This window comes from Zootoca vivipara, chromosome 12 (assembly GCF_963506605.1).
Source record: "Zootoca vivipara chromosome 12, rZooViv1.1, whole genome shotgun sequence".
In the NCBI taxonomy this organism is placed as follows: domain Eukaryota; kingdom Metazoa; phylum Chordata; class Lepidosauria; order Squamata; family Lacertidae; genus Zootoca; species Zootoca vivipara.
The window spans coordinates 11,816,425-11,841,833 of NC_083287.1; the positions used below are offsets into that span (position 1 = coordinate 11,816,425).

At 45.1% G+C, this 25,409-nt stretch overlaps 1 protein-coding gene and 1 pseudogene across 1 annotated transcript in view; one reads left to right on the top strand and one right to left on the bottom strand.

The window, feature by feature from the left end:
• The window catches only part of CDCP1 (CUB domain containing protein 1), a 39,126-nt gene extending 14,154 nt beyond the window's left edge, over positions 1–24,972 (bottom strand). The window contains exons 1-3 of the mRNA XM_035129484.2: positions 24,751–24,972; positions 3,879–4,079; positions 1,691–2,044 (exon numbers count right to left, since the gene is read on the bottom strand). Coding sequence (XP_034985375.2) covers positions 1,691–2,044; positions 3,879–4,079; positions 24,751–24,829 — 634 coding nt within the window. The 5' untranslated portion in view covers positions 24,830–24,972. The remainder of the gene's footprint in view (positions 1–1,690; positions 2,045–3,878; positions 4,080–24,750) is intronic.
• LOC118091904 (myosin light polypeptide 6-like) lies at positions 10,788–11,374 on the top strand (annotated as a pseudogene).
• Positions 24,973–25,409: the final 437 nt, after the last annotated feature.

Here is a 25,409-nt window from a genome sequence, read left to right on the forward strand (position 1 = left end):
GTGTTGTGTAGGTCCATAAATTACCATACAGTGGTACCTCAGTTTAAGTACACAATTGGTTCCGGAAGTCTGTACTTAACCTGAAGCGTACTTAACCTGAAGTGAACTTTCTCATTGAAAGTAATGGAAAGTGGATTAATCCGTTCCAGACGGGTCCGCGGAGTACTTAAACTGCAAATACTCAAACCGAGGCGTACTTAAACCGAGGTATGACTGTATAGCATATATTCAACACAAAAAACAGTGACAATTTGTTGTTGACAAAGGACAGCTGGATATATAAAGGGCCCCATTACCTTCAGTAGCTTAGGACCCCATCAAACCGAAATCCGGCCCTGGTGTCCCTCTATATGTATGTGGGTTGGCATAAGCTAACTTACTCTTTATTCTGACTAAGCAGCTTTGGCTTACAAGAAAAACCCATTCTGTACGGTCTGGTAGGCAGATTGAACCATGGGAGTTTGGCAGAAGTATTATAGATCAATACCCAGTCAACATACAATGCAGACGAGAATAATCACACACACACACACACACACACACACACAGAAATTGGTCCACTATCAATTTGGTTAAAACGATTTAAGTTGCTTCAAGGGAGGTTGTTTGAAAGCACACTCACATTACACAGGTAATCTATTTATTTTTAATGAAGAGCAATTTTGTTGCAGGGCCCTTTCAAACAACCCTTGCCCTTAGGTGATATAGTTGTGAAAGAGAACTGCAACATTCCCGATTCAGAACACGGAAAGAAACAGGTAATTTCCGTTATGACAAAAAGAATAAGTATCTACCAGGGCCGCTTCTCATATTACGTTTTGAGCATATACTGTAGGTCACACACACCTCTCTTTAAAAGTGTGAGAAGTAACATGTGCCTTCATCCCTTCTCACATCCCTTCTCCTGGACAGGCCTTTAGGATTTAGCTAGTCTACATCTTCTCTAGATACATATAATACCATTCCTGTGTTACGTTGGGACATTATTTAATATACAAATGCACACTTGTGTTTCAGAAATAGCCAAGTGCATTAATTAGCCCCTTCCATATTGCTTGCAAGTAGGCTCAGGATGCTAAATGAAGGTCAGGATTCTCCCTCCTTTCCTTAAAAAACTATCTTCTCCTTCTCTGATCTCCCTCACCCACTGCAAAAACAGAAATGTCTTTTGAGAGAAAACTACTTCAGGAAGTTCCCCCTCCAACCCACTTAGCAGAAAGCAAGCCTACAGAACCACACTTAAAGATAGTGTGTTAAAAAGGTAAAGGTAAAGGGACCCCTGACCATTAGGTCCAGTCGTGACCGACTCTGGGGTTGCGCGCTCATCTCACATTATTGGCCAAGGGAGCCGGCGTACAGCTTCCAGGTCATGTGGCCAGCATGACAAAGCCGCTTCTGGCAAACCAGAGCAGCACATGGAAATGATGTTTACCTTCCCGCTGTAGCGGTTCCTATTTATCTACTTGCATTTTGACGTGCTTTTGAACTGCTAGGTTGGCAGGAGCTGGGACCAAGCAATGGGAGCTCACCCCATCGCGGGGATTCGAACCGCCGACCTTCTGATCAGCAAGCCCTAGGCTCAGTGGTTTAACCCACAGCGCCACCTGGGTCCTGTAGTGTGTTAAAATACCATTATTATTATTTTTTGCTGACAACAAAAGCAAATCATAAGTAACCTCCTTATACTCACTTTGTATGGAAGACCTGCCTTCGAGCTTAAACCCAGAGACACCGACTTTAGAGTTCCATGGGAGTTTCAGGGTCATAATAACTCCCCCCTGCACCTTGATTCGTGACACAGTACCATTTCCACAGAAGTTTCCGATGTTGACTCTGTTCGTATTAAGAAGGGTGCCAATGGTGTAAAGAACTTGGTCGGGGCAAGTCTCTCCAGGCAGAACTTGTTTTAAGAACGGATAGAACTTCAGTTCAAGCCCATCTAACCTTCTGGCTTTAACGTCCCATATGAAAGTCTTGTTAAAGGGCAGGAACCCAGAAGGCTGAAGCAGAACATCCCCAAATGGACATGGTCCTCTCATGCAATCTAGAAACACATAATGTAAGAATGATCATCACACAAGACCATCCCATTAAATTCCAATCCTTTTACTCTTGCATTTATGTTGAGCTTTTAGTAATTCTCTATACACATTCTAAGCCAGGGTTTCCCAAACTTGGCCCTCCAGCTGTTTTGGGGCTACAATTCCTATCATCCCGGACCACTGGGCCTGCTAGCTAGGGATGATGGGAGTTGTACTCCAAAAACAGCTGGAGATCTAAGTTTGGGAATCAGAATTGTAGAACTGGAAGGGACCGCAGGGGATCTAGTCCAGGGGTCCCCAAACTTACCCGGCTTTGGGCCAGATGCTCGCCGTGCCGATTGCGTGGTGGGCCGGAGGGTGGGGTGCGGGAGCGTGCATACGCTATTTCTGGCACACTCCCGACTTGGAAAGCGCTGGAAATAGTTTGTGCACATGTGCAGAAGCCTCCTCCGACCTGGAAGTACACCGGAAATGATGCTTGCGCGTGCACACAAGCTATTTCCGTCACTTTTCCGGGTCGGAAGGCAGCAGCCACGCCACACTGTGCTGGTAAGAGCGGGCGGCGGGGGTCCCTGGGGGCCGCATCAAAGAGCCTCGGGGGCCATATGTGGCCCCCGGGCCATAGTCTGGGGACCCCTGATCTAGTCCAACCCCTAAAATGCAAGAATCACAGTTAAATCATCCTGGCAGGTGGGTGTCCAAGCTCTGTTTAAAAACCTCTAGTGAAGGAGAGCCCTTCTGAGATAGTCCATTCCAGTGTCAAACAGCTCTTATAATATAATATAATGAGATTTGATTGATTGATTTGAAGAGCTGGAGGCTCTAATCAATTTAATTGACAGATCAATCAACTAAAAACATAGTTGATTAAACCACGGGCCAAGAATTCTTAAGTGGATACGTTGGTTTGTTTTATGAACCATTCTTGTTTTGGTTTTCTCCTGTGAAAAGCAACGGTCTGTAATTCTGCTTGCCACCCCTGGCCACGATCCATCACCCTCTGGCAAGGGTGGATAGAGAAGCTTTAGCCTTTCCCAGCTTGGAATGGGGGGGGAGGGGGTCATCCCTGTGGCTGCACCACACTCAGAAGTTGAGCTCAAATGCAGGAAAAAATAGCCAACCTGAGGCTGCCAGATGGAGGCCGGGGAAAGTTGCGATGGCGCTTAGAGCATCTTGAAGCCCAGCACCAAAGCAAGACCAATCCACCTCTTCCTCTTCCCCTACTGAAATCTGAAGAGAAGCAGTGGTGGGGGTGATTGTTACTGAACCCTATAGCAGTGCAGCAGAAAACCAGCAGGAAAGGAAAGGGTGGGGTTCTGGTTTGGCTTGGCAAACAGGGCCAAACAAAAACCAAAAAGGAAGAAGCGTCTATATTTTAATTTACAAGTTCTTTTACATTTCCCACAATAGCTCAAAAAGGCCCTTGGTGCGCATACGTTTTGGCTCCCGAACAATCGAAAACCAGAAGTGAGTGTTCGAATGTTCTTTGGAACCCAAACTTCCAGCAGCCAATCGGAAGCCACGCCTTGGTTTCCAAACGTTTTGGAAGTAAAATGGACTTCCGGAAGAACGGATTCTGTTCGACTTCCGAGGTACCCCTGTATAAAAACAGCTAAATGATCAGTTAAAAGGAAGGTGATTCATACAGTTAAGTTATTTCAGTTCAGTTGACATCCCCAAGCCCTTATTTAGCAACAAAGAGGATGGTACTGTATAAAGTAGAAGATAAATAATAATTACCCTTGTCATTTAGGCTTTCAGCATGCAGCTCAGGTTGACAAATATCCAAATTACTTTAAGAAGCTCATAAAAACTGGATTGCACAGTGCAACTTACCAATGTCCCTCTCAATCACCAATTCCCAATAATTCTCCGGCGTTCGACAATCAAAAGTAAAATGAAGCCACTGCCCAGAAGTTATTTTCCTTTCGGAATAAGACTTGTTTCCTCCTACAACCAGTGCACACCTTCCTGGCGCTGCAGGTTTAATCTTAACTGATGTGTTGTCAAGACGCTGAAGGGAGATTTCAAAGGCACCTGAAACGATTTTTAAAAATGCAGGTTATGTTTTTGGTTCCAGGGTGGTAGCCATATTAGGCTGTTGCCCCAAAACAAACAAAGATGCCTGTCCCCCCACCCCACCCCCTAATTAAGCCTTCAAAAAAAATAAAAGCATGGCCTTTTTTGGACTATTTAAAGAAGTATTATAGTCAAATGAAATGGAGGGCAGAATTCGAGATTGGAAGAGCGGAAAACAACTGTCAGGGTTTGTTGTGACTACTCTTGAGTAACGACCGTCCACATGCTTGTCTTTCAGACGTTTTTATTGGTGCACATTATTTACAGTGTAACGGACTGCTCATTTCATGTCTACCCGCTCGAGTCAGATTCCTGCACTACCCCTTCCGCGTTCGGGACCAGCATAAAAGCCTCGGAACTGAGAAGCGCCTCCCTTTCCTCCTCCTCCTCAATTCCGGCGTCGGGGGGACGGGTCTTCTGTCTGACCTATTCCTGTCCACTCTTTCCGCCTCCCTCTCTTCCTGCCTATGGAGCAGGGGCTCTTTGATGTTGCCAGAGCCCTGGCACTCCCTCTCCGTTTCCTGACTCACCCCTTCAGACCCCTCGCTCTCATGACTGCTTGGAGACTGGCTGCTTCTGATGAGGGGGGAGGGTTCTCTATAATCCCTCCCCCTTACAACAACTGATAAAATAATTGTACCAGAGGGTTGTGGGGTTTTTTTTGCAATTGATAAGAGTCTGATATATAATGTAGTAGAAAAGGGTTTGAGCATAAACACTGCAGATGCGAGGGTGGGAAGAAGTCAACATATCAATGTGATTATTTGATGTGAAATCAATTTGTGAAACGTTGGAAAGATCTAATAAAAAAATACACAAGTATGGCTTGGAGATAAGTATTTAGTCTCATCCACACATACACCCTACATATATTCATACACAGCTGCAGTTCACCACCCCAAATCACTTCACATTCTGCTGGGGGAGCGTCCCCTAACTCTATAGAGCATATTTCCCAGAGATTGTAAGGGCAGCGCCTGGAGGAAGAGAGATGCTCTGTCTGTTCCTTGCCCGAGTCGAAGGTGTTTTCGCTCTGCCACAGAAACCTTTGGCTCCAAACCAAAAGTCGATATAACTGGGAGAAGGGAGTATATTTGAACCCCACCGTCTTTTTTTTTACCACCCCATTTCCAGATCAACAAAGAAATGCTGAGCAACACATATATGAACATTTGTTACTGGAGAGTGTTTTGCAACAGTTGCTCAACACATATGGTCGTACCTTGGTTGCCGAAAGGAATCTGTTCAACTTCTGAAAACGTTTGACAACCGAGGCACGGCTTCCAATTGGCTGCAGGAGCTTCCTGCACTCAATCGGAAGCCACAGAAGCCACACTGGACATACGGCTTCCAAAAATTGTTCGAAAACCGGACCACTCACTTCCAGTTTTCGATCGTTCAGGAGCCGAAGCGTTCGAGTCGCAAGGCGTTCGGCTTCCAAGGTACGGCTGTACAAGGTTTTGGCTTTCAAACATAGCCTTTTTGTCTAAGAAAGTGATAAACTGCTTTTGGTAAGGTGCAGATTTATTTCCAGTGTCATCAATTAATGAAGCTGTCACGAGGGAGCAATGCTTCTGAATATCAGTTGCTGAAAACCACAGGAGGAAAGTGCTTGTGTGCTTGGGTCATGTTTATGATCCAGCAGGCTCTTATGTTCTTAAGATGAAATAATAATAATAATAATAATAATAATAATAATAATATATTATATATGCTGCCCATCTGACTGGGTTGTCCCAGCCACTCTAGGAGGCTCCCAACAAAATCTTAAAAACACAGTAAAACATCAACCATTAAAAACAATGGGAGGGCATTCCACAGGGCAGGCGCCACTACCGAGAAGGCCCTGTAACCTGGTTCCCTGTAACCTCGCATCAGATGTCAAGCAGATAAACAACTAGTTGACTTTTAGAAGACAGCTGAAGGCAGCTCTGTTTAGGGAAGTTTTTAATGTATGATGTTTATCACATTATTATTATTATTATTAATGTTGGGAGCCGCTCAGAATGGCTGGGGAAATGGAAACCCAGCCAAATGGGTGTGGTATAAATAATATATTATTATTATTATTACTACTACTACTACTATTCCACAAGGTGGATGCCACTACCAAGAAGGCCCGCTGGTTTGTAATTTTAAAATTCTCAGAATAAATTTCAAACAGTTTTGAGACTGATATGATAGCTCGTGAGACTCTTAAATCTCAGGGTTGTGGGTTCGAGCCCCAAGTTGGGCAAAAGATTGCTGCACTGCAGGGGGTTGGACTAGATGACCTTTGTGGTCCCTTCCAACTCTACAATTCTATGATTCTATGATGCTAATCAGATAGGGTTTTTAAAAAAGAAAAAGAAAAAAAGAACCTGCATTCCTGAACAGGAAAGGAAGAAGTCCCTTTAACAGAATCATCATGTTCACTTACACATGTGAAATTAACAGAAGGTCAACAATTTTTTAAAATCTGCGTTAAGAAGTCCACTGTGCATTTTTATGAACTAATTTGATGTTCTGCCTCAGGCAGCTGTGTTCCTTCCATCTTCAGCGATGAACAACACTGATGACCCTTACAGAAGTAATTGCACAATGGGCATCTTTAACTGCCAGCAGGCTGCATAACAGAAGTGCTAATTAGATCTTCCTTTAGAGAAAATTAGTTTGGCAGTCATTAACTAAAAGCCATGGTGGCTCCATGGTCCAACGTTAAATTTCTGAACCATGTTAAATTTCTGGTTTACGTTGAGCGGGCACGTCCAACCGGTCGATCGTGCCAGATGGGCAGAGTATAAATATTATTATTATTATCATTACTACTACCACTACTACTAAATATCTGTAGCCACTTTAACTATTGCTCATTTGTTGCTTAAAGAGTCAAAAAGGAACCACATGCGTAGAGGCACACCAGACTATAAGAGCCTAATGTTGGACAGAGGAGTCACACTGAACTGCTTCGCGGAGTCCAAGGCGGGGGCAACATATCAAAATAAATTTGGGCCAACCATTCTGTCAGGAAATAGCACAGTAAACAATTGCTTTTTGTATAGGCAAAAGGAAGGAAAAGTTCCACTGTCGCATGAGCAAAACCTCTTTAAAAGCCAAAAGATCTACCCAAAGTAAGGCAAACACAGTCGAAAAGTGTAAGCAAAGATCTCCGCTCACTAAACATTACGGCCCATTGCATAAGCAAAGATAATTACTTACTCAACGTTCAGGAGGGTCAAATAACTTAGGAAGGATATGGTGAAAGAAATATATATATATAACGTTTCATTTATCAGTGCTGTTCACAAGCACGGTGATAGCAATGATTCATGTCTTGCTTTTTTCCCTTTCTTAAGCCTATGTGTCTCTCTGCATGTATCCTTGCTAGGATTACAAGAAATGCAAAACTTGCTCATAAGGAGGGGAATTCTTTGTGTGTAAAAACCTTGGCTTAGCATGATGACACATCGGATGATGAAGTGAAGCGGGGCAAGCTAAAATCTCCCAACTCCCACTGCGCTTTCTTGCTCCGTCAAGGTACACACACATGAGGCAGGCTGAGTGCACATCGTTCACTGAAAACACACCACCTCCCCCAAAGAATTCTGGGAATAATAATAATAATAATAATAATTTACTATTTATACCCTGCTCATCTGTCTGGGTTTCCCAGCCACTCTGGGAGGCTCCCAACAGAATATTAAAAACACAATAAAACATCAAACATTAAAAACTTCCCAAAACAGGGCTGCCTTCAGATGTCTTCAGAAAGTCATATACTTATTTATTTCCTTGACCTCTGGTGGGAGGGCGTTCTGCAGGGTGGGCACCACTACCAAGAAGGCCCTCTGCCTGGTTCCCTTTAACCTCACTTCTCACAATGAGGGAACTGGCAGAAGGCCCTCAGAGCTGGACCTCAAGTGTCTGGGCTGAACGATGGGGGTGGAGACGCTCCTTCAGGTATACATGACCGAGGCCGTTTAGGGCTTTAAAGGTCTGCACCAACACTTTTGAGTTGTGCTCAGAAACTTACTGGGAAACAATGTAGGTCTTTCAGGACCGGTGTTATATGGTCTTGGCGGCCGCTCCCAGTCACCAGTCTAGCTGCCGCATTCTGGATTAGTTGTAGTTTCCAGGGCACCTTCAAAGATAGCCCCACATAGAGCACATTGCAGTAGACCAAGCGGGAGATCATTAGAGCATGCACCACTCTGGTGAGACAGTCCACGGGCAGGTAGGGTCTCAGCCTGCGTACCAGATGGAGCTGATAGACAGCCGCCCTAGACACAGAATTAACCTGCGCCTCCATGGACAGCTGTGAGTCCAAAATGACTCCCAGGCTGCACACCTGGTCCTTCAGGGGCACAGTTACCCCATTCAGGACCAGGGAGTCCCCCTCACCTGCCTGCTCCCTGTTCCCCCAAAACAGTACTTGTCAGGATTCAACCTCTGTCGTTTACCCTTCACCAGAGCTACAGTTCCCAGCACCCTTAACAAACCACAGTTGCAAGGATTCCTGAGGGAAGTTAAGCGCTGCAAATGTGGAACAGGGAAGCGCTCATCCCCACTTATTCACATCTCCTCAGGGATGGCCAAGAAGCAGAGATACTCATTTTATTCTTCATCATTCCCCATACACGATTCCCAACTCATTTCAACTTGCTGCAACAGCGAGTTCTTTACTTCTTGTTCAGGCCTGCATTAGCAATAACTGGTGTTGACAGACGCGGCTGCTTTTGATTTAAGACACACACACACACACCCGATTCAGGCAGTTCTTGCCTTAATAGGCTTTGCTCAGCCAGCCTCCGTTCTTTCTTATCATACTCCGTGTTCTCACTATGAATTACCTCCAGGCTGTTGTTAATATCACACGCAAGGAAATTTAAAGATTGCCTCCAAACTGGAGCTATTTGCAGAGGATATTAAGTACCACGAGAATTATCTTATTTATATTCCTTGTAGTATATGGGCCAAATTTAGACATTACACAGAGGAATCATGCAACCGGTGGGGTTTTTAAGACGATGCTGGAGGCTGTGAATTTAATTAGAGGAACGGCAGAGGAAAGAGAGTCATCGTTAAATTTTCAGGTAACATATTTTGTAAGTTCACAATGTGCTGTGCAAATAAGTATTTTCTCTGCCCTGGTGCTAATGCCAAACAACCTGGAGGAATTAAAGAGAACATATTCCTTCTACCCGCACCATATGTAAGTTTTGTTTCTAAAAGCAAAAATTCACATCATTTCTCCTGCTTCAATTCATATTTGCACCTTGTTTTTCCTTCTGAAAAAAAGCCCAAAGCGGCTGACAATAAATAAAACACGAATCAACAGACAAGCTGTATAAAACACACACACAAAATAAATAGTTCAATAGCATACCAAATCCATAATGGCAAACCAACAAATAAAACAGTTCCAGCAGCTTAACAGCAATATTGAACTAACAAACTAGCACAGAAGCAGTAACATACAATAACTATAATGCCATCCCAGAGCAGCAACAGTACATTGAAAACAAAGGAGGTTCTCCCAGGCTTATAAAGGTAAAGGGACCCCTAACCATTAGGTCTAGTCATGACCAACTCTGGGGTTGCAGCGCTCGTCTCGCATTATTGGCCGAGGGAGACGGCGTACAGCTTCCAGGTCATGTGGCAAGCATGACTAAGCCGCTTCTCACGAAGCCGCTTCAGAGCAGCACACAGAAACGCCGTTGACCTTACCGCCAGAGCGGTACCTATTTATCTACTTGCACTTTGACGTGCTTTTGAACTGTTAGGTGGGCAGAAGCAGGGGCTGAGAAATGGGAGCTCACCCCGTCGCAGGGATTCGAACCGCCGACCTTCTGATCGGCAAGCCCTAGGCTCTGTGGTTTAACCCACAGCACCATCCGTGCCCCCGCCCCCTCCCAGGCTTATACCTTTGGGCAAAACTTGAAAGAACGAACTCCATAAATATGCTCTTTGATAGGGCCTCTTTGATAGGGCCTCTGAATAAATAATACCAGATAAAAAACCAGCTATAGGAAAGAGCTTTAAGACATGACAGAAACGTAGATAGCTTAACCTAAGAAATAGTTGTTGTTTAGTCGTTTAGTCGTGTCCGACTCTTCATGACCCCATGGACCAGAGCACGCCAGGCACTCCTGTCTTCCACTGCCTCCCGCAGTTTGGTCAAACTCATGTTCGTAGCTTCAAGAACACTGTCCAACCATATCATCCTCTGTCATCCACTTCTCCTTGTGCCCTCCATCTTTCCCAGCATCAGGGTCTTTTCCAGGGAGTCTTTTCCAGGGAGTCTTCTCTTCTCATGAGGTGGCCAAAGCAGAATTGTATTAATATACAAGAGGGGAGCTTAAATGATGCAAAAGCTAAATCATAACATTTTGAACAGCTGATGGTAGAATTAATAGGCTGACTGCAAGTGTTAAAAAGAGACAGTAGAAATAGCAGGCGTGTTAATGACTTGTGATGAAATGATATCGAGAAAGCAAACAAACAATACATCAAAAACAGCACAACAGTTCAGTTATGCTGGAAGACACGGCTTACTAGGCAGGCACAAGTTGATCACAAGCCTCTAACACGCCACAAGGTACTATATATATGGTTCCTTTGAAGTTGTTCATAAATTCATTAGAATCACAGAATTGTAAGAAAGACTTGGCACATGTTCAGGGCGGAAGGAGGGAAGAGTCAGAGCGCCAGGCGAGAGCAACTGTGAGCAGCCGGAATCATGTGTGACTTGTCGGAAGATCAGACCGCTGAGTTCAAGGAGGCTTTCCAGCTCTTTGGCAAAACTGGAGATGGCAAGATCCTGTACAGCCAAGTGTGGCGATGTCATGAGAGCCCTGGGCCAGAATCCTACCAGTGCTGAAGTCATGAAAGTTCTGGGGAATCCCAAAAGCGATGAAATGAATGCAAAGACACTGAGCTTTGAGCAGTTCCAGCCAGATGGGTGGGGTATAAATAATAAATTATTATTATTATGCAAACCATTGCCAAGAACAAGGATCAAGGCTGCTTCAAAGGATTATGTGGAGGGGCCGAGGGTCTTCGACAAGGAGGGCAACGGGAAGGTCATGGGAGCAGAGATACGCCATGTGCTTGTCACCCTAGGGGAGAAGATGACCGAGGAAGAAGTAGAGATGCTTGTGGCCGGCCTTGAAGACAGCAATGGCTGCATTAACTATGAAGAGTTGGTGCGGATGGTTCTGAGAGCCTGAACATCACCTCTAGCTTCTCCCGAGAACCCCTTCCAGTTTATCCTTAAAATGCTGGTGCCTTTTTCTCTGTGTCTGAAAGTACTTTTGGTTCCCTCTGTCTCCAGCCTCTTGGTTTAGTCCTTGAGGCGGGGGCTAAGGAAAGGAAGACAAAACATTTGTTCCTGAAGGGAAGGGAAGCAAACTGCTGGCTTGTCTTGCATTACTTTATTTTCAGAAGTGTTCAGCTTATTTCCTCTTGGTTGCTTTAATAAACTGTTCCCAAAAACGTCTTTAAAAAAAGAAAGAATCACAGAACTGTAGAGCTGGAAGGGACTCAAGGGTCATCTAGTCCAGCCCCCTGCAATGTTCTAGCCAAAGGTCATGACGAACTTGTAGCAATAGTATTAATAAAATAATAATACAGAACATATGCCCATAATATAAGCCCACATCCATGTGAGAGAAATAAGGTACCAGAGGCAAGCAGAAAGCTGAAATCTAGCTCTTTTTCGGAATAAACCTCCAAATCAGCAAAACAACTTATAGTGATTTTATCTTAACTCCCTTTTAATGTGTTACACACACCCCAGCTGATGCAGAGAGCCACTCTCTGTCTTATGAAGCTATGATTGTCATGCAGAAGAAATTGAACCATTTCTGCCATGGTGTGCCTGCTTGCTTCTGAGAACAAAAGTTTCAGAAAGCAATTCCTTTGGTCAGCAAACTTGGCCAGTACAGGGGTCAGCAAACTTTTTCAGTAGGGGGCCGGTCCACCATCCCTCAGACCTTGTGGGGGGCCGGACTATATTGGGGTGTGTGTGAATGAATTCCTATGCCCCACAAATCACCCAGAGATGCATTTTAAATAAAAGCACACATTCTACTCATGTAAAAACACCAGGCAGGCCCCACAAATAACCCAGAGATGCATTTTGTGTCTGTCTTCCCTTGGGTCCATAAAAAGGGAATATTGGTGGTAACTGCAGTGGATGTGTGAACACTGCTAAACATGAGAGGGAGGCAGGCAAATTAATGACCTGTTCTTGGAAATAAGTCTAGCTCTTCTTTCAGATGTAAAGGAAGTGGTTGCCACACTCCAAAATCACTTTCACAGTTTATTCCACAATACCAAATGTGGGAAGAATATTGTGAAATCTTGTGTATGTGCACATCTGCTAATGAGATTTGGTGTTCATGAACTGGTATAAAAAAAAACCCAACTCGTTTTAATTCAGCATTCAACACAACAGAGGGACTCTTATTCAGGGATATGTAGCAGATTTTCAGAACAACTGCAAATGCTCTCGAATTATCATTCGGGTGTGAGCCTGGTCAGGGCCGGCTCTAGGGGAAGGCTGGGTGGCGTGGGGCGCCAGGGCTGCACCCACCCACCAGCTGTGGCAAGAAACGGGGTGGGGCGGGGGCGCCGGAGCAATCTCCGTGCCACGGCACCCGACATGTTTAAGATGGCCCTGAGCCTGGTACAGATAGGTCTAGTCGGGAGGCGTGTGTCTGAGAAGGAATACACAAATTGCCAATAAGAGCTACAAACTGTAGCCGGTCCTCAATGATGGAAGCAGTAGGTACTAAGAAGTTACAGGCAGCCGGTTCACCAAATTTGAACCCCATTGGATGCTGTCTACATTGCAAGATTTCTAGCGTTCAGTAGTGCTCATGACAGTCAGAAAGGGCTCAAAAGCCCCAAGCCACCTGGGAATTAATGAACATGGAGGAGGAGTTAAGAAGTAGGGGGAATTATGTAGATATAAACGTAGCAACTAACAACATTCTTTCCTCTACATTCCCTATCTCCTTATCTCTAGAGAACTTCATGAGGACATAGAATCATAGAGTTGGAAGAGACCACAAGGGCCATCCAGTCCAACCCCCTGCCAAGCAGGAACCACCATCAAAGCATTCTTGACATATGGCTGTCAAGCCTCTGCTTAAAGACCTCCAAAGAAGGAGACTCCACTACACTCCTTGGTAGCAAATTCCACTGCCAAACAGCTCTTACTGTCAGGAAGTTCTTCCTAATGTTCAGGTGAAACCTTCTTTCTTGTAGTTTGAATCCATTGCTCCGTGTCCGCTTCTCTGGAGCAGCAGAAAACAACCTTTCTCCCTCCTCTATATGACATCCTTTTATATATTTGAACATGGCTATCATATCACCCCTTAACCTTCTCTTCTCCAGGCTAAACATACCCAGCTCCCTAAGCCGTTCCTCATAAGGCATCGTTTCCAGGCCTTTGACCATTTTGGTTGCCCTCTTCTGGACACATTCCAGCTTGTCAGTATCCTTCTTGAACTGTGTGTCCTAATTCCCGGCAGCTCAGAATCTCCCGGCCAGCAGGAAAGATACTCGGATGGGGGGGTGGGATTGTGACAAGGAAACCACCGCAAACAGAAAGTTTGCATTAAAAGGGACAAACTACATCTTTGCAGCTAAGCTGCAGGTTTTTCAAAATGTATTGTCTGTGCATTTAGGATATGTGTGTGAGAGATATTTGATGGAATCAGAGCAGGCACAGGAAGGGGATTTAATTATTATTACTAGTAATACTCACTTTTTTTAAAAAGAAAATTGCTTCTTGTGCAAGAAAAGTCTCAAAACGACTTACAAATCTGTAAAATACACAAAGCTTACAAATACTGTGTTTCAAAACTTCCCTGCTGTGCTCCTGGGGGAAATCCTTCTTTTGAACCTCGCATTTGCCTTTGATGTGTGTGTGGGGGGGGGGATTTGCCACAAAAAGACATTTCCCCTTAAGGCAAATAGCACCTTCCCAAGGCGGATTTTCCTCCAGACTACAGCAGGGGAGAGTAAGGATTAAATTCCCACTCTCTGCTCTCACCTTTCCCAACCACCTGCTGGTGCAATTTGCATTTTAAAAAATCAGCAGGTTAGACGCAAAGATACAATTAACATCATGTCTAACTTGTCCGAAAGAGATATAGAGTATGTACGCCTCGGGCTGAAATGAGAAGTGAAACAAGGGCAAGAGAGTGAGAGAACAGACATGAAATACTCAGAACACACACACACACACACACACACACATCATTCCAATATTTTCTGCAAGGCACTGCTCAGTGCTGCACAACACCCAGCATGTAACTCAAAAGCAAGGGCACGACAAAAGAACAAGGAAGTTGTCAGCTGGACCCAGAACTAGTCAGGCCAAAGAAGCATGTTTACTCTGGGAAATGAGGCTTCTGCAAACATTGAGCTACGAAGCTAAGCCTGCCTTTCAAAGGGACTAACTAAGCATGCATTTCTCCTAGATTGTGTACCTTGGACCAGATTGCTTAGGCGCCCTTTATGCCTTACAAGAGTGCTGAGGGAGGCACTTTCCTGTGAATTCTTCCCATGGTGTTCCTGTAAGGTCCATGGTACTGTTGGGGTCCGCTAATTGGGCCCAAGCTGCCTTGGGTCACTGAAAAGCCAATAAATGCCATAGGCAGAGGAGATTCCCATAATCACTTGTTTATTCAGCTGAGTAAAGCCACACTCGCCAGTGTGTGGGGTGAAGCCGCCCCAAATAGCCTCTGTTCATACTTTTTATAGGCATTCCTCCTTTCGAGGTTCCTTGCGCTGATCTAAACAGGACGCCCTGCCTGGAGACCTTGAAGGGGAGAGTTGCCTGGCAGAGGGAGGTTTTTTCCTGAAAATCGCCTAGCAACGTTATCTGGTCTTCACATATTTGTGGCTCAGATCATAATGCTATTTCACTTCAGTTCATTCTCAGTTGTTGCACAGCTGTTGCCGCTTAATACTTTGGTCCTTAAACAAGGTGGTACTTCCTGTCAGTTACACACTCCTTTGACAACCCTACTCCCGAGATACTCCAAGTAACAGACCCCTCTTAACTGGTCTGGGAGTCTTCTCTTTTTATAGAAGAATCTCTCCCCTCCTGACTGGAATGAGACCTAAGGAGACTGTCTCTTCACAGCTTCAATTTCTCCTGGCTCAGCCTCAGCCTCCCAGTTAATTCCTGGCCTATTACTCTTACAGGACGCCACACACTGTCCTTCACGCAAAGCTCAGAGACTCCTTTCTCTAGCTTGTGATATATTCCTCAGTGTGGATGTTTCTACCCAGAGCCAACTCTCTCTCCTCTCCCAACCTACTCCTCAACTGTCTCTCCAAATCCTCTCCTTTTCAACTCTCCCACTCCTGTAACCGAGGCCAATCAGAAGCTGCCATTCATTAACTGTTTGCTGGCAGGAAAAAGGGGAAACAAAACACTTGTTGACCCAACCTGCCCAGCAAAACAAACTTTTCCGGCACACTAACACAGTGGTTTGACTTCACACACACACCCCCGGAGTGGCACTCCAGGCAGACGGAAGAAACAAGACGCCCTACTTTTTATACTTCAGTTATGGTGTAGTCCTACACAAATCCACCCCACTGAGTTCAGTATGGCTTCCTCGCAAGTAAATGGGTACAGGGCTACAGCCGTCCCTTGAATATGCTTCTAAGTCACTCTATCCTGGCTAGTGGTCAATAGTAGATCCTTTCAAACAAAGCACTGGGTATATTTATCAGCAGATGACTAATGCTACATAATAAAACATTATAATGCCATTACCACCAAGTTGTAGCCATTGATGTGGCTTGTCCAGGAAACTGTTATCAGACCGTTTATTAGTAATACTGGTGCTCCAGACAATTTTGAATCAGATGTATTTCCAGAAAATGTTCTGAGGTTCTAAATATTTTAGGACCCGATTTCACATGTTTGACTTTACATTCAGTAAACAACACCCAAAGGAGTGTGCCATGTTAATTTTGGGTGCTATGATATAAGTATCTCATGTATTCCCAATAGCCAAGGTTCTGTTTCATCAGTTTTACTTGGAAAATATTTATTGGGGTACAGTAGTTGCAAATAGGGGGAAGGCCCTGGCATCTCCAAGCAGGGCTAAGAGAGACTCTTTCTGAAACCTTGGGACGCAGCTGCAAGTCAAGGCAGAGCTACTTGGTCTCATTACAAGGCAGACTCTTATGTTCCCATTGTAAAACCCAACAATGCAACAGCAATTACTGCCTCTACATTGCTAAAACTCTTGAGGTAGAAAAAAAGAATGTAGGAGCTGAAAATTGCTAATATACTGTTACCCAAAGAGCCCTGCGGAGCTTCCTAAAGGTGGTCACCTGAAACGCTTAATCACATCTTAAGGCAGTTTCGATTTTTCTGGTGTCGCCTCCATTGTGCTAGTTATTAAAGAGTTTGCGTTCAAAGGCAGCATGCTTCTGAAGAAGGTTCGCTGCCAACGCAGAGCAGGTGGAAAGTGACAAAGCCACAAGAGAAACATCTGTGGAATCTCCATCTCCAGCTTTAGCTAATGGTTGGACCAGAGTACCCTTGGGGTCTCTCCCAACTCCACAATTCTGTGATTCTATGAAATATGCTACATTGCATGGAAGTACGTACTCTGGGAACTTTCAGATATTACCAGGTTAGTCCACATCTATGATTCCACCAAACATAAACTGCTTGGAGCCAGCTTTGTGATGTCAATGATTTTGGATTTGGAGCAGCTGGCCGGTAAGTCCAGGAAAGTTCTCTGAAATGCACAGAGCTGCTGTCCAGTTCTGCAAGGGTACTTTAAGGAATGCTTTTATTCATTTGATTTGTAATTCGGCCCATCTCAATGTTTGGAGCGAATAATTAAATCGAGTTGAAACAAAACACACTAAACCTTATTAATGGCACATTGTACATCTTACCATTCACACCAGTCATCAAAATCTAGTTTGAAGATCACACGTCTTGAAGAAGACGCTTGCCGTCAGACTTTATGAAGCCTCTTAGACAGGGGTGTCAAACTCAAATTCATCGGGGGCCGCATCAGCAGTTTGGTCACCCTCAAAGGGCCGGTTGTATCTGTAGGACTATGTGTCCACTCTTTATTATCATAAATTATTGTCACTGCATTCAATTATTACTGTTTTTTTGTAATAATGTAAGTATTAACTAGCTCTGAAAGCAGAAACATAGTCAGAATAATGGCAAGTAGATATTCAAATGTACAATTATTGTACAATTTATTGAAAAATGATTTTTGGTAACTGCACTGGGTGGTGGAGGCTCGCTAGGGTTTCATGCAGGACCTTTGCAGAGCTACTAGTACCTGGAGATGCTGGGGTCCTTCTGCATGCAGGACAGATGTTCTGCCAGTGAGCCACCACCCTTCACCAAAGGGACTGGCTGAGGTTGACTCACTGGAGCTGCTCTCCTGGTTCCAGGGTTTAAGGGCCAGAAGTATAAAGCAGCATCCTATGTTTCTGAGGAGAGGAAGAAAGATGGGAAGGACGGAAGGAAGGAAGGAAGGAAGGAAGGAAGGAAGAAAAGAGGGAGCAGGAGGGAGAGAGGAAGGAAAGAGGTGAGAGAAAGAAGAGTAGGAAAAAAGGAATAAAGAAGGAAAGAAAAAGAAAGAGGGAGAGAAGACAGAGATAAAGAAGGAAGGAAGGAGAGGGAAAGAAAGAATAAGAACGAGAGAGAGGAAGAAAGAAAGGGAAGGGGGGGGTTAACGCCTTGATTCAGCGCCAGAAAAGAGCGCGAAGGGACCCAGGGGCAAAAAGCATTTCCCGTGCAGCGTGAGGCAGCGGGTGTCCGTTTTAGGAGAAGTGTGTAAAGCCTCAGAGTTGCACATTCATGAGGCTGAGCTGCGGCAGCAGGAGGAGGAGGTGAGGCAAGAGGAGGAGGAGGAGGCTTGTCGGGTCGGTGCCCGGCAGCGCCGTGCGGAGAGTCCCGAGCCTCTGGGACGCAGCAGTGCTCTGTAGCACTTTGAATCCTCCTCCTCCACCACACGGCGCTGCTGGGTGCTTTGTCTGTGCTGCAGCAGCAGCAACAGCAGCAGCCGTTTCCAGGCGCCGAGCCGTGGCAGGAGGAGGAGGATTCAAAGCTGCCTCCTCCTTCTCCTGCTGTGGCTCGGGGCGCTCCACGCAGCGCTGCTCCGGCCGCCTTTCTACCCCCCCCCGGCCCCAGTTGTTTGTCAGCGCTTTGTCGGTGCGGCGCTTGAGCAGCAAGGTCCCGCTGCTGGGTCCCGCTGGCTGGGGCGCTCGGCGGACCACATGACGAGGTCTGGAGGGCCGGATTTGGCCCCCGGGCCTTGTGTTTCACACCCGTGCTCTTAGATATAATATTCTGCAATTAAAGAGGCGTTATCAAGAACGCCTCTCCACATCAACCTTTTCATCCTTAACTTGGCACATAGCTACCGGTATGTACACTTAAGAGAACTCTTCTCCTGTCTTAGGAATGGCAATAAATGTTGGGTCCAAGCTATATAACAAGCACATAGAAAAACAACAGGGAGCAAGAATAATAGATACCAGAGAGATGGACTCCCAATGACACATCTAACATCTGGAGTAAGGCCATGGCCATCTGACCTTCCTGTTCCTGTTTAAGCATTATAAAGGTCAGTCCCCTGTAGAGAGCTTTACAGTGGTCTAGCTTTGAGTTTACAAAGACATGAATGGTGGCTGCTATGTACCAGGGTGGATTTTATTTAAATCAAATCGATTTAAATCACTAGTCAGTAAGACTTGATATTATTATTATTAGTATTAGTATTTTTTACAGAAAGATTCATTCTTGCTGGTATAATTGTAATATTTCATCTTTGGAATAATAAATTTTCAGAGTAGTTTTTACAGTTATATCAAAAATGACTGATTTGGTTATACTATTAGAAATACAGAGACAGATAATTATGAAATTATTGTGAGGTTTAATAAGTTAACTGTTTATATTTGGACAACTTTTCTGCTGTATTTTATAAGAAGGAGAAAAATAATCATTTCCTTAATAACAATTTAAACAATTTATTTAACTAAAACAATAACATCATAGCATATGTATCCATGTTTGTTAACTGATGTGGTTAAAAAATTCTTTAAAAAAACAACAACTTTGACTGAGTTTTAGCACACATGAAAAACTTAAATAAATCCTTATTTCCTGATGAATAGCCTTTGGACCAGAAGGTAACTTAAACAGAAAACTACCTTTATAAAGATTTTTCTTCCAAAAGCCTTTTGTTTTAAAAATTCAATTGAAATAAAATAATCCGATTTAAAAAAAAAATCATTGATTTTTATCTACCCTGGTTGGTCAATAGGATTTTGAAATGCCTTTTTTCCCCTCTGTGCAAATCTGGATCCATATATATGCATAATGCTGTTTTCTAAAATGTTGCTCCTATCTCCAAGAGATTCATAATGTATTTCTCTAGACTTGAGTTTGTAAATAAACAATAGCATAGCCACAATATGTTTTCCAACTTTAAAAAAAGATATTGTAGGGCTGGGAAAAGGTGCAGAAAAAAGCGATCGAAAGGGTGGGGCGCCTTTCTTCAAGGTATTTCAATTGTGGCGATGATACTATATTGTTCAGGGTGGTAAACAAAACAAGGTATTAAAAGGAGCTCCAAAAGGACCTCTCCAAACTGGCTGAACTGGCATTAAAATAGTAAATGCTGTTCAACACAAGCACATAGGGACAAAAAAAACAACAACCCCAACTTCACATATACACTGATGGAGTCTGAACTGGTAATGATTGGATTGTGGTGGGGCTGGGCCCATGTGAAAATGGCAACTTGGCGTGTGGCAGCTGTGAAAAAGATGAATTTTGTGTGGGAAAAGAAGAAAAGGGCCCAATAATTAAAAAAAACAGCTAATATCATCATGCCATGATAGAAACCAAATCCATGTGTTGTTTTGGTCACCCCATATCAAAAAGGATATGGAAAAGGTGGGAGAAAGGGCAACTAAAATTATCCCTATGAGGAAATTTGGGGATAATTAGCTGAGAAAAAGGGTGATTGAGATAGGGTAGAGGTGTCTAAAATGTTGCACATCTTGGATAAAGCATGTGGAGAGGTTTATCTCCCTGTCATAAAATACTAGAGCTTGGGGGCGTCCACTGAAATTGGTTGGCGGTAAAGTCAAGACACAACGATGGTCACCAAAGGGGGCCTAGACAAAAATCATGGAAGGTTTGTTTGTTGGGGCTGTTTGGAAACAGAACATCACCGAACGCCAGTTGTTGGGGAAAGAAACATTGGGAAAGGGGCAACAGCCTTCATGCCTTCCTTGTGTGATTCCCAGAGGCAGCTATGGGAAGCAGGATGTGGAATTTTTCGTGTAAGCCAGTCAAGATCTTATGTTCTTATTTAATCACCATTAGGGATAAGATCCAAAACCTTCCGGCAAAGATAAGTCACATCCTTCATGGATTTTTTTCTTTTTCTTTTAGGCACAATAATTCAAGAGTTATCTTCCAATGCTGTCTGGGTGATATTTAGTCAACATTCAGCTATGCAGTTGCCTGACTACAAGCCACAAATCTTCCTATGGGACAGCCCATCCCTAGATCAAAATAATAGCACTCATTCACACCTTTTTGTTTCCTAGAACAGAACCTTCCCATACCATCATGCCTGTTTCTAATTCTACAACAGCAACAACAAAACCGTTTATTGTGAGGACCATGCCTGTACACAAAATATCAACACAACAGTAATTAAAAATGTTAAAATTCATTACATACTATCCCAACAGAACCTTCATCCCACAAAACAGAAAGAGAAGGAAAACAAGTTAAACAGACGATGAAGGGGTCTTTGCTTTATCATCCATAAATCTTTCCCTGGCTTTCATGGCCTTCATCACAAAGACCGCTACCACATGGGTAATTTGTGGGTTAGCATCAACTAACAAAAATTCAGGATTGATTATAGAGTTGGATATAGTTTGCAGCATCGCGTCTCTAAAGCCCGAGTAAATGGGGCAATAGAGGAGGTAATGTATAAGATCCTCTTTAATTTTCATGAAGCATGGGCATAAACGGTGTTCTGCTGGGATTTTTGTAAATCAGGTATGCAGTTAGCAATGTTTGAAACCGGGCCATGGTGAAAGCTCTCCGAAGGGTGGGATCAGTGATATCCACCAGGTAGTTGGCACAGATTTTGACTGCCTTTACTCGGGGGAACCAGTAGGAAAACGCAGAATTTTTTTATCTTCGTGGTGTCTAAAAAGGCGTCTTTTTCAAAGATCCATTCCCGAACTTTATCAGGGCTCCACAGTTTGAGAGTATTAAACTTGGGTAGATCGTATCTGGATACAATATCTAATAGGTTTTGATGCCAAGTAGTATTATGTTCTAAAGATACAAAGGCTTGTTTAGCCAATAAGGTGTTTGAGGCATCTGCGAGGTTGATGAAAAAAACGCTATAGTACAGAGGCAGGATGCATTGGAACTTCAGAGATAAGACTTCTTGGGAGTTTTTGTTGCTCAGCTTAGTAGCTTTCTTTAGATTTGTTGACTTCCAGATCCAGTAAACCAGGCCTATTCCATTCTTATCAGTAAAAAAGGCTTTGGGGGATTTATTGAAGCCCCACTTCTCTGAAAGGACCAAGAATTTGGATTTCCTCAGTAAGCTAATAAAATTGACTGAAATGCGTAGGATAACAAGCATGTTTTGTGCATAGCGTCCGAACAGTCAGTGATGCAAATATAGCATTAAGAAGGAGCCAGTTAACAACTGCTATTTCCTGCCTCTTTTGTCTCAGGGAGGCCTAGTTGAACGAGTAACATCAGTTGCATGTTGTAATAAGATTGCTCTTTTTTATAACAAAAAAAATGTAAAAGATAGAAGGAGCTTGGAAGGACAAACCACTTGTATTCTGGAGCAGGGAATTAAATTAGGTTTAAGTGTGCCGGGACAAAAACTGGATGTAGAGTACTACTTTTCCATTGGCGTCTGGAATACCTTCACAAATCATTAACTAACTCAAATGAGGCAACATTTGCATAAGTTGTGTATAATAAAAGTTCGGGGGGGGGGGAGCTCTGACAACACAAATATCGAGTGAGAGGTGTATAGAACTCTGTGCATCAAAACTACTCACAGGGAACACCAGAAGTGTTTGGATCGGATAGAACAACTTTCTAGGTCAGTGTTGCAACACTTCTTAAAAAGCTGCTTTCTGATAAACTGTTGGGAGAGTATGGCCAACCAACAGTGTTCCCAGTCACAACCTGACGGTCCCTGCAGAAGAGCATCAGAATGATATCCTGGCACCAATTTGTGCTAGATTAACCATCATTCAGATGCATCAAAGCATGGAGTCACTCCAGACAAACTAATAAGAACTCTGTGCTCCACCCTCTCATAAAAGGGATTACTCTCCTTAAACTAAGGTTACGATTGCCAAAACGGAATGTCGAGTTGCCATTTTGGCATAAGGACCCCTAACAGTTAAGTCCAGTCGCGAATGACTCTGGGGTTGCGGTGCTCATCTCGCTTTACTGGCCGAGGGAGCCGACGTTTGTCCGCAGACAGTTTTTCAGGCTCATGTGGCCAGCATGACTAAGCCGCTTCTGGCGAAACCAGAGCAGTGCATGGAAATGCAGTTTACCTTCCCGCCGGAGTGGTACCTATTTATCTACTTGCACTTTGACGTGCTTTCGAACTGCTAGGTTGGCAGGAGCTGGGACCGAGCAACGGGAGCTCACCCCGTCGTGGGGATTCGAACCGCCGACCTTCTGATTGGCAAGCCCTAGGCTCAGTGGTTTAGCCTACAGCGCCACCCGCGTAAGACAGCTCAAAAGCCTTATTTTTCAAATGATGGACTGACTGTGATTGATTATCAGTTAAACATCTGGCTAGTTGTGATGAGAACCTTGAGCTCCATTAAGAGCTTTGAAAACGTAAAGAAGAAAAGTCTGAAAATGAATGAACTGCAGCTAAAATTCATTTTTCACATGGTCTAGTCCAGACATCCTCAAACTCGGCCCTCCAGATGTTTTGAGACTACAATTCCCATCATCCCTGACCACTGATCCTGCTAGCTAGGGATGATGGGAGTTGTAGGCCAAAAACATCTGGAGGGCCAAGTTCGAGGAAGCCTGGTCTAGTCCTTCCCCTGCCCATCCACCCCCCTAATATTCTTAAGAGGGTCTCTTATCCAGTCTTCAGAGAGTAGCTGGAAGTGGGGAGGGAGAAAAAGGTCCTCCTTTCCTTCTACTCTGCAGTTTTAATCTGAAATCTTAGGCGCAATTCTGTGCCCAGAGCTCAGAAACTGCTTGCGCTAATGAAATTCCCTGTCACAAAATGCACCTAGGACAATGGAAGTTTCAAACACTGCATTGGAGAGTTACGGCGCCTGCTGTGGCTACAGAGACTGGTATGGGAGAGACATGTTTTGCTGCAGACGGGGCAGATAAAGGCATCCAGTTTTGCTGCTACATGTGCGGATAGTACTGGAAGTACAGTATATCCATAGAATCATAGAATTGTAGAGTTGGAAAGGATCCTGACCCCTGCAATGCAGAAACAGGCTGCCGTCCCATACGGGGATCAAACCTTGGCATTATCAGCACCATGCTCTACCCAACTGAGCCATGAACTGTGGTATAATCACATCTGCAGCACTAATAACTTGGCCCAAAGCAGCATAGATATACCAAAAGCAACTACAGTGGAAGTGAAAAATATTGCAGTGTTTCATTAAAACAACCAAACAAACACACTAGCAGCCACCAATCACTTCACCAATCACTTCAGGATATGCAGGTTAAGAACAGCCCTGCAGGATCAGGCCAAGGGCCCATCTAGTCCTGCATCCTGTACTCACAGTGACCAATCAGCCTATATGGGAAACTGGCAAGCAGGACCTGAGCACAAGAGCATTTTCCTCTGCAACTGGTATTCAGAAGCATACTGTCTCCTCCTACCATGGAGGCAAAAGCAGTCATCAAGGCTAATAGCCACTTATACAGCCTGTCCTCCACGGATCTGCCTTTTCCTCTTTTAAAACCACCCAAGCTGCTGGCTGTCACTACCTCTTGTGGCAGCGAGTTCCGCAGTTCCAGTGCGCCAACTACCAAAAGGAGACATGAAAGTTTTCCTTGGTAGAGGGAATAAGTAGAGATGCCGTTCACTTCCTCCGCACCCCTTTCAAGTTTCAATGCCATCTCCGGACCAGCCCGATCCCCTTTCCTCAGACGGAAAGAAAGAAAACTCCGAAACGAAAGCGCTCCCCACTAACTCGCTTTCAAACTTTCCAGGGTCCCGCGCTAAGGCGCCGCGCACGCCAGGAAGTTGCCAAGGCGCGCTGGCTGGCGCTGGCGGTGGGAATCTTCGTGGAATCGGAGACTCGCAGAGTTGGAAGGGACCCCGATGGGTCATCTAGGCCAACCCCGCGCGACGCAGGACTCTTTCGCCCAACGCGGGGTTCGAACCCACGACCCCGAGTCCCACGCGCTACCTGCGGGGCTCTCCGGTTACCTCTCCAACCCGCCCTCCGCGATTCGGGCAAGCCTTACTACCCGGGGGGGGGGAACCTCCCCGCTTCCGATCCTTACGCGGACCCCACCCAAAGCACGCGTGGGGCGCACGGGCGCCCGATCGCCGCTTACCTGCGCGCTGCAGGGTCACAGCCGCCAGCAACAGGAGTTGGGCCAGCGGCAAGAAAGCGACCCAGAAACCCGCAGCCATCTCCGCGCATCTGCGCCCCCTGCGATCCTGCAAGGAGGGGGGGTGGTTTCTCTCCTCCCTGGTCAACGGACCGTGGAGGAGACTCCTCCGGGGTGGCTGATCTGGCGGTGGCGACGCCCTCCTCTTCCTGCTCTGCCTCGGGACTCAGGAGGAGGGAGGTGACGGCTCCTCCCTTTCCCTGCCGCCCATCCCCAGGTGCAAAAAGGGACTCCGCCTCTTCCCCGGTGCGCGCGCTTGTGGGAAAAGGTCTGGGCTGCCCCGGGGAGGAAGTCGAAGTTCCCGATTGAACGGCGTCTCCCACCCACAAGCTGCCGCGTCGGGTGCCTCGAGGGTGCCCACTTTGCGCACCCTTGTCGGAGGGGGTCCGTGGGATTCTCAGCACATCCCCCTGCTCTTGCTGATGTGCCTTGGCGCGCCCTGTCTTGGGAAGCCAGGAGATCTAACCGCCCAAAATCCTACGAATTGTAATGCAGGGATCATGAAATGGCCGAGTTGCAAGGGAACCCCGAGTTCCAACCCCCTGCAATACAGGAATCTCTTGACTCGAACCCACGACCCTGAGATTAACAGACTCCTGCTG